General features: G+C 33.0%; 1 protein-coding gene across 1 annotated transcript in view; it reads left to right on the top strand.

Moving 5' to 3' along the window:
• The window catches only part of LOC122010369, a 60,120-nt gene that overhangs the window by 39,583 nt on the left and 8,502 nt on the right, over positions 1–12,035 (top strand). Inside the window, exons 7-12 of the mRNA XM_042566877.1 lie at positions 4,117–4,197; positions 8,539–8,637; positions 9,586–9,744; positions 9,820–9,877; positions 10,004–10,074; positions 11,045–11,089. Of these exons, the coding sequence (XP_042422811.1) occupies positions 4,117–4,197; positions 8,539–8,637; positions 9,586–9,744; positions 9,820–9,877; positions 10,004–10,074; positions 11,045–11,089 (513 nt within the window). The remainder of the gene's footprint in view (positions 1–4,116; positions 4,198–8,538; positions 8,638–9,585; positions 9,745–9,819; positions 9,878–10,003; positions 10,075–11,044; positions 11,090–12,035) is intronic.

Here is a 12,035-nt window from a genome sequence, read left to right as displayed (position 1 = left end):
CAACAACTTTGCATTCAAATTTGCAACCATGATAACATTAATAATCAATGAAATCTCTTTAACAAAAAAAATAGATTTTTAGAAATAATACCTGACAAAAAAATCTCCACACGATAATGATGAAAATTGGTGATGAGTTGCCCTCTACGCCTGCCATGACCACGAGTTAGCATGTTGCCCTCCATATCAACTATTGGAATCATATTCAATTCACAAAATGTGTTAACTTGTTCCAAAATTATCTGCCATCTATTTTCCCTGAAGTCTTGTAGTCGACATTTCACACTTCTAACCAAGGACATGCCTTGAACAATATTTTGATCCCCTTGTTGGAGGGAAAGTGATAACTCATTTGTAATTCCTAATATATACTTCATCAAATGTAACACAAAAACAAATTGATAACTCTCCATCTTCTCAATTAAACTGTGGCAACACCTTTATTCACAGAATAAGAGGTGTCATCATGTACATTTCCTAACACTTCTATCACTGAAGACCACATTGAGCATAAACGAAGTAATGTTAAGTAGTGTGATCCCCAACGAGTATCTCCTGGTCTTGCTAAACTAGTTTTTTGATTTTTTTCTTTTCCACTAGTAATTTCTCCACTTTCTAATTCAGCAATTATCTTATCATGTTGAATCTTTCTAAGTTGATCTCTCCTCTTACAAGATGCTCTAGATATATTCACAATCATGGTGATATACCCAAAAAAATTCACTCACAGTAAAATTGTTATGGGCAACAACAACAAGAACTAATTGGAGCTGGTGAGAGAAACAGTGAACATACATTGCAAATGGATTTTCTTGTAGTTTCAAAGATTTCAATCCATTGAACTCACCATCATATTTGAAGTTCCATTATATCCTTGGCCTCTCAATCTAGATAATGATAAACTATGTTGCACAAATAAAGCATCAATAGCCATTTTCGAAGAATGAGAACTAGTGTCAGGCACATGCACAACTGTAAGAAATCGTTCAATCACACATCCTTCTTTATTCACATACTTCAAGACAACTCCCATATGCTCATTCACTGAACTGCCCCGAGCCTCATCAACCATCAAAGAAAAGAATTTATCTCCTGACATCATGATTATAGCAAGTGTGATCTCTGAAGCACAAGCACGCGTTAAATCAATTTTTGGAGGAGTCAATTGATTGTTTGCAGGAGCATTTTGTTATTTAACTTTGGAAACCTCTTCATTTAGTTGACTATATCATTCAAGCAACTCAAGAAAATTACCTCTATTTGAAGAACTAGTTGACTCATGTCCTCGAAAAGGCAACCCTTGTTTCAATAGAAAGCGTGTCACATCCAACATTGCTGTTAAACGAGTGCGATAATCAATTTCCATATCGCGACTATGTACTCGTAAAATATTCCCCACTATGCCTTTGATCTTAAAAAGCCGCAAATTGTATTCTAGCTTCATTGTGACAACTATTCACAGTCCCTATATGATGATTGAATCTTTCTAATGTCTTTTTCTAATTGTTGTATCCATCTTTTATAAAGGCATTATCTACATTTCTTTATTTAACGGTTTGAAAAGATAACACCAAAAACAAAACGCAGCATCTTTTGATATGCTATACTCTAGCCACGAATATTTTTTTATACCAAGTTCCTTGAAAAATTCTTTCTTGATTACCAAAAGTTATTTTCGGATACACATGACCATTTGGTTGACAAGGCCTTCGGAGCGTATACTCTCTTCGAGCTTGATCTCGAATAGTAATATCAAATTCTTCAATTGGTTTTCGTAATCCCGAATCACTAACAATATCATCCAAATTTAATTCTACACGGGATTGATTTTCCACTTGTTCAATGACATTCGGCTCATTAGAGGAGCCAGAGCCGGAACTACGAGTTTATTTAAAAAAATCTCTCCATATCCTACACAAATAAATAACTAAAAATAAATTATGTAATGGACAACTACAAATGTAATGAAAAAATATATGTTGAACTAAAACTTTAATAAACTACCACAGTACCACTACCAATCTAATAGAATACTCATGGAAAACTAAACTACAAATGTAATTATGTACATTTTACAAAAAAAAAAAAATCAAATAATAATGGAAAACTACCAATTTAATAGAAAACTAAACTACAATGGTAATATGGTATTTTGTACATTTCCAAAAAAAATCAAATAATAAAAAAATTTAAAACACAACAAATCTAAGTTCTAAATGGAGAAATGGTGTTGGAGCTTGGAGCCTTAGAGTTAGAGACTCGGTTACCGGTTGGAGAAATGGTGGTGAAGCCTCCCTGTCCAGGTGTGGGAGGCTAAAGCCTCCTCATCCTCTTGTGCAGAAAATTTCTCGCGGTCGGTGATGTCCAGTGGACAGCAGCCAGGCTGGCCCTCCCCAGTCGGTCCGCCATTGTCAACCTCTCAACCTCTTTTAATTGTGCTGTAGCTATTATTTCTACAACTTTTGACATTTTTACAAGTTAAAACTTATTGAAATATTGTGACCTATAGAGAAAAATTGGCAATGAAAGTCGAACAATAGGGAAAAATATATGAAGGTTAGTAAAATGAAGGCTGAACAATAAAGATAGATTGCCAATGATGAAGACCACAAAAACGAATGTAGCTATGAAGGCTAGTAAAAGGAAACATAGAAAATTGTTAATGAAGGCCAAACAACAAAGATATATTGCCAATAATGAAGACTAGAGAAAGGAATTCTTATATGAAAACTGGTAAAAGGAATACAAGAAGTATTTTAGTTTGTCTTTAAAAATAGAGCAAAACTGGACAAAAAGAAGGAAACTGAAAGCAATGTAGAATTAAGATTCAAGAATGGATGTGAATAGAGAATTAATGATGGTGATGAAACAAAATGTTGAAAGGTAGAGATGATAGCAGATGTGCGAAGGATGCGGTGGAGAAATCATGTGTGATGATGAGAAGAGATGGAAATCACAATACAAGGTTATGAAAACAAAAATGTAAACAACCAGAGTAGGACTTTGACAAAGGCACATTATCTTGCCTTGTCATCTATGATTCATTATGTATGGAGGGCCCAAAATAGTAGTTTCTTTAGCAAGGGATAGTTAAATGTTGAGAGGTTATACACAAATGTACAACTCCATGTATACAAGACTTTAGGTGTCTACTCTTATCAGATCAAACATGAGTAACTTCTAAAGGACCATTTTGTATATTTTGATACATTCTATATAATTTTACTTGTCAAAAAATAAGAATTACGGTTGCACTGAAGCTTGAGGATGATAGAGAATGGGAAGAGTAACTTGTATCTAGGTTGAACCACCAGGTTTTGACTTTGATACCAATCAACACAACATCAAACTGGAACCCTCAAAGAAAAGTAGAAACTCACCCATAAGAAAATTCTCACTAAAAAAAAAAAAATCAAAGAGAAAGTTACTAATTAAAATCTGTCTAAATTTTCACCCTTTATAATAAAATTCATTATTCATAAATATAACGAGTCGAACAATGTTTAAAAATTCTCAAACTTTTTTTCTTAGAACGATAACAAACTATTGAGAATATGACTTCGTCAGTTTTAATTTTTAACAATTTGGAATAGGATTTGAAAGTCCTAGCTGCGGTAAGAAATTTTGTCCGACTCTATATCGTTGTTATAAAACATAGCTGACCCGATGATTGATTATGATGATCAATTACTATTATTTTTCCTTTTGGCTCTGGTAGAAAGTTGATTAACTTAAGGGAATATCATATACCTTAATGAACAAATGGAAGGAAAAACTAAAACCTTGTGTATACAAACTTAACACTTTGTTGGACCTTTATATGGTACCGTGCAGCTTACTTTTTTTATATAGATCCATATTCCTTTTATGGAAAGGATGGAAGCGTAACTTATGAATGTATTAGTGTTAATGTTTTGCTTTACATGAATGTTACTTTCTTCAGCAGGATTTATTGTTTATAATTGCATATTTTTCATTTATATAAGAAAATATCTTGGGAGGATGGAAGTGAAATTTTTAATGCAGTAACTTGTTAAATGTTTATTAACTATGTTGATGTTCTTAATGGTTATATTTGCATTACTATTCATTTACTTGTGCAATGCGTCCTTATAGGTAAAACTGGCAATTCAGCATATGCGCAAGGTTATCAAGAAGAAAGCAAACTTTGATATCTTGGATCTAGATACAATTCCTGTAAGTTTCTCAGGGTTGAGAAATTTGTTTTATGAAATAAATGAAGAAATTATGTTATCTAGAAATTGACATCTTGAGTGGCTATTTTCAACTTCCTTTATGATATAAATCTTAAATTGTACGGCATATTATAATTTGCTTAGTTATCTACTAGCCAAGACTAAACTTATTTTCTTCTTTGTTTTTTTAATGATTACCCATAATGGGGTTCCGAATAACTCATGCTGGGTTGAAAATAGAATTTTTGTTCAAATCTTTGATTACCCATTTGAGAGTTCCAAGTTAGCTATAGAAAATAGTTCATGAGTGTCATGCATGTGATATGTGTCGATTCTAAATGAAGTGAAAGAGAATGAAAATAGAATTTTTGGTCCTTTCTTTTGGGCTTGGAATGATATCAATTGTAAAAAAAAAAAGTTCAAAACTGATGTGTAAATGAAGCTTTACTTGGGTGGAAAAATGATATTTGAATCCCTCGAATTCATCTCACATTCTCTTTGATAGTATTAAGTTGTAATCAATTAACTTAGTGCAAACATATTGCAATTAATATTATACCAAGCATGGTCTAAGTGTGGCATTTAAACTGTAAAGTAACTACTCATTTACACATCATATCTTTTTATCTCTAGAGATGTATTTCCTATTCCTTTTCTTGAAATTAATTAAACTTTGTAGCTGCAAAAATTAATTTACTAGTTATTGATTTATATATAATAATAGTATCAGGCATGCAATCTGAATTTTATATTATTAATTTTAAAGATATGCGTTACTAGTTCAATATTAATTACCTAAAAAATATGTTTTTTATTTTATAATTATAATTTATTAATACTCATAAAATCAGTCAATTGGAAATTAATCTTAGGATACTTTAAATTGACTGTAGCTTAATTTGAATTATTTTGAAATTTATTTTTATAATTATAATTTAGTAGTATGTTTTAATTAGTTAATTTTAATTTAATCTTATATGTTTGGCAATTACTTATATATTTACATTCAAGAATATTTACTTCTTAATATCAAGGATGATATATATATTTTTTTGTATTTTTCATTTAGTTTATAAAAAAGCTAAAATGCAAATGAACATACATAAAAAAGAGGAAACCTTGATCAAATGGAAGGAAATTGAAGGAGTAAATCTCATCTCATCCAAAGCCTTGATATGTTTGAAGGTTATCAAGTGCCATATGATGAATTAGTTTGCCTTTTAGAAATTGAGGATAACATTCCTGATACAGTGTGGCCGTGGAAACTTCCAAGGTAAATTAAAGGCAAGCCATCATATAAGAATGGGGGCATTTGGGTATTGAAGACAACTACATTCCATATAATTAGGTTCTTAGCATTTCAATAATGTGCTAGCTACGAGACTGCAATACATAGATATGGAGTTATTGACATAATCAATCTTAAGAGGAGTTGGTGTAACTTATATATGATATAGACGAAGGATAGGAAACTTTATGCAGCTTTCATGCCATTATCAATGGGCTGGCTTCAGTTGATGAGGAAATATTAGATGGTGACTTGGTATAAACTTTGATCACATAACTGTTTTTTTTTTTAATTTGGTTCATATATTTATAGTGACACTCCTAATTAGTAGAAAAGACTGAAAAAGAGGGAAAGAGAAAATTTCACTGAGGTGAGGATCTTAGCTACATAAATTTTTATTCAAACCCATGTCACTAGTAGATCTTAATACTTCAAATTTAGTCACCTAGAAAGAGATAGAATGAGTAAAAGGCAGATGCTTAAGGAAATTTGCAGATAGTTGAGGCTTTAGATGTTATGCTTGCCATTTGAGAGGAAGGGAATACACCTTATGTATTTGGATTTCATTTTTGTAATGCATATTTACAATAAAAAATGTTTTGTGTTCAATGCAAGTACAAACAAGATCTTGAGTCTGGAAAAACCATTGGTAAATGTCTATGTTATCAAATTTATCAAACTCAGTTTTCTTGGAGGTTTACAACAAATCTTTTGGCAAGGGGCGTATATCCTAAAAATGTGAAAGAATCTGATTTCAGTAAGATAGAAAATGTTCCAGTACAGGGAAGTTAATATAGTTCTAGGGTGGCTTGTGAGAGTCAAATCCACGTGAAAAGAATGTTTGGCAAAGGACTATTAGAGAAATACATGGAACTTAGCAAAATACAAGTGTAAAGGGTGTCTCAATATATTAGATAGGAAACATGTAGATATTCAAGTTATTTGAGGGCAGTGGGATCTAAAGGATCTCACTCCATGCTCGAGGATTCGGGTTTGGTTATATCAGCTGCAAATAGCCTGATCAAGGTGGAATCTGGTGCATGGACTGTAACACTTCTGCTTGTGTAGTGTTCGACAAGATGAGAGGACAGGACTGCTTTGGAGCATCAAGAGTTCCAGATGGAGTTGTGGACTTGTTGAAATGGAAATTTGATGAGATGGGCCTTGTTATGCTGCACATAGCTTACCGACTTAATTGCAATCTGCTTTTCAATTTAGTAAATTTGTAGAAATTTTTAAATATACAATCAGATTTTCTTAATTAATCAAGCCCAGAATCACTTATAAAACCTTATTAATGCTCCATTTTGTTTAGGATCTATCTATAACAGTAGAGAAAAGGCCCTGTAGAGAGTACCAAGTGAAGCCTTTGGGTTTAGAGTGTGAAGAAGAGTGCTCTTGTCTTGGGTGAGTACTATTGGTGATCTAAGTTTGTTGTATTAGATTTATTCTTGTAGTTCTTCTCATGGTTTCAACTTCAGAGGGAATCTTGGGAGGTTGAAAGAATTTTGAATATGGTGTTTGCATCTACTTGTACAGGTTGATTCCCTCTACTTATGATCTCATATCATGTTTTTGTGCTTGTCACATTGTGGTGTTCGAGGAACTTATTCTCATTTGCACACCAGATGTTTGATGTATGTATATCATGGGAGATTAAAGTTGCCACTTTGTGATCAACAATTGCTTGGTTCAGTGGCAAGTAAGCTTGATCCAAAAGGCTTTCCAATCAAATTTGTATAATATGTTGTTGGGAGGTACTAATCCTGTCACTCCCACTGTGAACAGGGAGTAGTCTCACATCCAATGTGGTATAGGGAGACCTCATAGTCAAGACCATGAAAAAGTTGTCATTCCAGAACTTCATAGTGGTTGACACACATTTTAGGTGCACTAATACCTACTTTGGGAGTATGCTTTGAGGTGGTTGATTAGGACATCTATTTAATTGGGATTTATTCTTAATGATTATTTCACAATAGTATTAATCTCAATTGGCATTGTCAAAGTTGGCTCATTCCCATCAATTGTTACCACTATATCTCCACTTACTGTCACCCATATCCACCAGAGCAGAAATACTCCTTGAATTGGGGAGTACAAGGGTCAAAGAGCTTGGAAGAAAACTTCTTTGCCAAAGGTTAGATGGATCATCCTGACGTTGGTGAAAAACAATTGTGTGGTGCATGTGCTCCTACTCTCAGAACTTCTCTATTTTAAGATCTATAGGTTAAGTCGTGTCAGCAAGGGTGTTGTTGCTAGGAATTAGGTTCCTTGGAGGCACCATTTTAGTGCAACATGAGAAAGTTTGAAGAGTTTCAAGTATTTTAAGCAATGAAGACGAGGTTGTAGACGGGATTAGAGAGTCAATGTTGAGTTGATACCAAAGGTGAGTAGGCATTCCAACTTGTTTAGTGATGGAAGGACAAGCCAATAAGGTTGTTGAAAGATGACAAAACTGAGATAGGCTAGCAAGACAATTGATAGTTGGATTGAGTCATAATCAGTTGTGCAAGAGGTTCAGAGCTTGAGGGGGAAGACTAGCAGGTGGTGGGCATTGGGACTAAGGAGGTGTTCCCTTGGATAGTTTAAGAAGGTTTGATAACGACAGGTTATAGTTAAGGTGGCTTGTAGATTATCAAGGGAAAGTTTCTAAAAAATGAGGTGTGTGATCTGGATTCTACATATCAAATTTAACAACATATGAAGACAATCCTCATCATTTTGGACTATATTAAAGCATTAACCTAATTAATAAAGCAACACAGGTTTAGCTAATTGAAAATTACAACAGTACGTCACACTTTGTATACTTGTGGATATATAGTTGAATGAAATTCTTTCTAAAACAGTGATGTTACCATACTCATGACAAGCCATCACAAGGTGCTACGCTGCATGGTATCATATCATCATTGAGTTGAATTTGGTTGGCAGCACAGATCCTAATTATCATTTGCATATATACAACTTATAGATCTCCAAGTGTTTCTGGTAATACATGACTTCGTGTTATCATTGTGTGCTATCTCTGAAAATTCTCTCATCTTATAGGTGGCAAGACGGTGTTTTGTCCCAGTCTTGCTTGGACATGCCATTGATGATGATTTTATACATCCTCACCATTCAGATCACATTTTTGATGCCTACAATGTAATGGTTTTCTTTTTTTTATCTATTTTATTATGTTTTCTTTTTTCTTTTTCATTATCTGTTATGGTGGAGAATTCACTGGCAAAATTTCTCAATCCAAGTTTTTCTTCTCGATATCATTGAATTAACTTGTTTGATTTTTGAACATCTCCAAGATATTTTTTTATTTTATTTATTTATTTTTTTAATAGTGAACATTTTTGCAGGAACCATGAAAAATCAAACTCTTTGGATAAATTTAGATCAGGGACTAGAGTGACAAGAAAAAGAATAGTTATTCTTATGAAATGGAATAGAGTAAGAATGGAGTAGGAATTAACATTCCTTCATTTGGTTCATGAAATAGCAATTATGAGAATCATTGTTCCATGCTCCTTTTACCACCAAATGCAAGATTAATTTTCTGACAAAATTCATCTGGAACAGCTATTCATGTGAACAAAACATGAGCTTTTTCTTCTAAGTTACTTCAACACTGAATTATATTTACTTTAATTTTTCGTTTTAGGGTTAGAACGAATCAGTTTTTTATATTGAGATATCTTGATCTTCTAAGTGACTTCAACACCGAATTATATTTATGGTTCTTTTTCTGTTTATCGGGTTAGAATGAATGAGTTTTTTATATTGAGATATCTCGATCTATTTCAAGTGTAGATCATGTCTGATGTGAGAGATTGTCCCAGCATACTTTCTTGGATGATAGGTTTATCTCCAAAATTATTTTCCATGCTCTAGGATAGTTGGGTGCACAATTTTTTTTTCATCTTGTGTGAGTTCTATAGTGATATGTGGCCATCAAACACTTTTTGATTGCTTGTGTGATGAAGATACACAACTAGATGAAACTCAATTTTGAAGAGCTGTATCTTACTATTCTATTATTATTTTGGGAATGATCAAACTGGTTAAAATATTACATGGATTCATCTAATTTGAAAATTGCAGGGAGACAAAAATATCATCAAATTTGATGGAGATCACAATTCACCACGTCCTCAATTTTACTTTGATTCTATAACTATTTTCTTCCACAATGTTCTAGCCCCTCCAAGTTCCATCTCTGATGAGCGTTACTTTCACAGAATGCATGATTTTGTTGGTCCAGTAAGTATAGTCTGATTATTTGTGGATCGATAAATTGCTTGTATTTGTTTGTTATATCAATGAACCCATCTATAGGCTAATTTGGATAGAATTCATGAACATCAGAATCAAAATGCAGCTGAACCAGCTCAAGGTAAGCTTCATCACTCTGATGAACCATTTGAATTTGAATTTCTTCCTGAAACATATAGATGACTTTATTGGGTTCGTTGATTGATGTTTTAATGTTCATTCAATAATTTTGTTTTTGATGAACTAGAACTTGCACCTAGCAGTACAGAAGATGCTATTGCTCAATTGCGTTCCAGAAGACCTATGAGTCGGACGGAGGTCAGTTAGTCTTGGAGATGTTACTTTGAAGTTCTTTATGAAGCTTTGTGCCATATTCTTTCCTTGAGTGCATACTTCTAATTTATTCTGTCCGTAACACTGAATTTCTTGAGCTGCAATTTTACTTTATCAGATAAAATACATAAATATGCAGAGAAAAATAGAAGTTTAAAGAGATAAATATTCAATATCTTGCTATACTAGTGGTTTATTTTTCAATAGCCTATGTGGACACAAATCCAGTGTTATGGATGACCTGAAATTTGACTTCTCTTTTCCGTGCAATTAAGCTGACTAATTTCTCCTCGAGTGTTGCTCTCTTCACAATATGTAGATCTTTTAGATTTTTAATTTGTTTGGAGTTTCTGTAAATAAAATTCCTTGACCTGTGTTGTTTTCTTAAGTAAATACATGTTAAATGCAGGGAAAGAAGAATTTGGAAGCACATGGTACTTTTCTGATAGATATTAATGAGTGTTTTCTTATACTAATCTCTGAGATACATGATTTACTTTCATCATGAGACCTAGGATCCTGAATATGCAACACACTCTAAATATTTCCAATTCTAAATTCCATGCAGACTATTTAATGCGGTTTTGCTTTCTCTATTAAATGCATGCAGATAAAGTAGAATCTAGAAGCAAACCGTGTTTAGGATGCTTGGTGATAATGGATAGCTTTCGTTGATGGTCTATGCAAATACAACTGAAAAACCATCTGTGTTGCAATGAACAGTAAATTTAGTTTCTTTTTCTATGTATATGAGATACTAAATACCGTTCCATTGATTTTATTTAGAAAGTAGAGATCTTTAGTGCTATAACTTTGTTAGGTTCTCTTGTGCTTTTATAGTGTATTTTGCATTTCTTTGTTGTGGCTGCAACTAAGAACGTGTAATGTTATAGAAAAAGCAACTACTTGAATATGTGTAGTTAAGCTTGTAAACCTACCCTGGATAATCTTGCAGGTACCCCGTGATATTTCCTCTCAACAGAATGACAATGAAGACCAGGTATCATCTAATTTCTTGTTACTACAACCATTCTATTCTGTGCACTGAACTGATCTATCATGGACTGTGTTACATTATACAATGTTAATTTAGTAACTCTCTAGATTAAGACTAGCTATTACTTAAAGAATTTTTTTTAACGTTTTGATGATATTAAATTTCATTCTTTGCATGTGTCGCAACCAATTATCTCATGAGTTATGTCCCTGAAGAGGTTGTGCAAATAGTAGCTTTATTATTGGGGTGAATGTTCAAAACTATTTTAGGGTTCTCTTTCTTTTTTTTTTGTTTTCCTTTTTTTGTTTTATAAATCTGATCTCCTAATATATTTTAAATTTAACTCGATTTGTTAGAAATTAAAATTATAAATGATAAAATATTCTTATTTTCAATCTAAATATCATATTTTATGGATCCGTTTAAAAAGTTTAACTTTTGTTCTTTTTATTGCATCAATTAGTTGTTTATTTTGAAATCAATGGTGAATTATAGCTATGTTGGCACAGGACTTTTAACTTCAAGATATGTTTCTTTTTTGCATATGATATTATTCATTTGCGAACCAGTCATGGTCGGTCTCAAGCCCGGATAAAGGAGGAGGGTTGCGTTAGGTTGTCAGTTAGCGTTAAAACAAATATTGAATGAATGAATCCATTAAATTATTGTGCTAATGCTAGGTTACTCCCTGGAAGGAACGCGTTATGTGGTACGACTGTAACGTCTCGGCAAGGACCGCTACATCTTTAGAACTCGGGTGTAGTGCATATTCGGCAAGAACCGCTACATCTCCATGAGAATTTGGGTGTAGTGTTAAATAGACAAGAGTTCTCACATCATAGGTTGGATAAGAACAAATATGATAGAAAAACTAACAGTATAAGATTTAGAACATGAAACATGGGTACCCTCACTAGTAAATCAATGGAGGTAGTAGATACGATGATTA

Source organism: Zingiber officinale, chromosome 8A, assembly GCF_018446385.1.
Source record: "Zingiber officinale cultivar Zhangliang chromosome 8A, Zo_v1.1, whole genome shotgun sequence".
Classification (NCBI taxonomy): Eukaryota; Viridiplantae; Streptophyta; class Magnoliopsida; order Zingiberales; family Zingiberaceae; genus Zingiber; species Zingiber officinale.
This window is presented reverse-complemented; position numbering and strand designations above follow the sequence as displayed.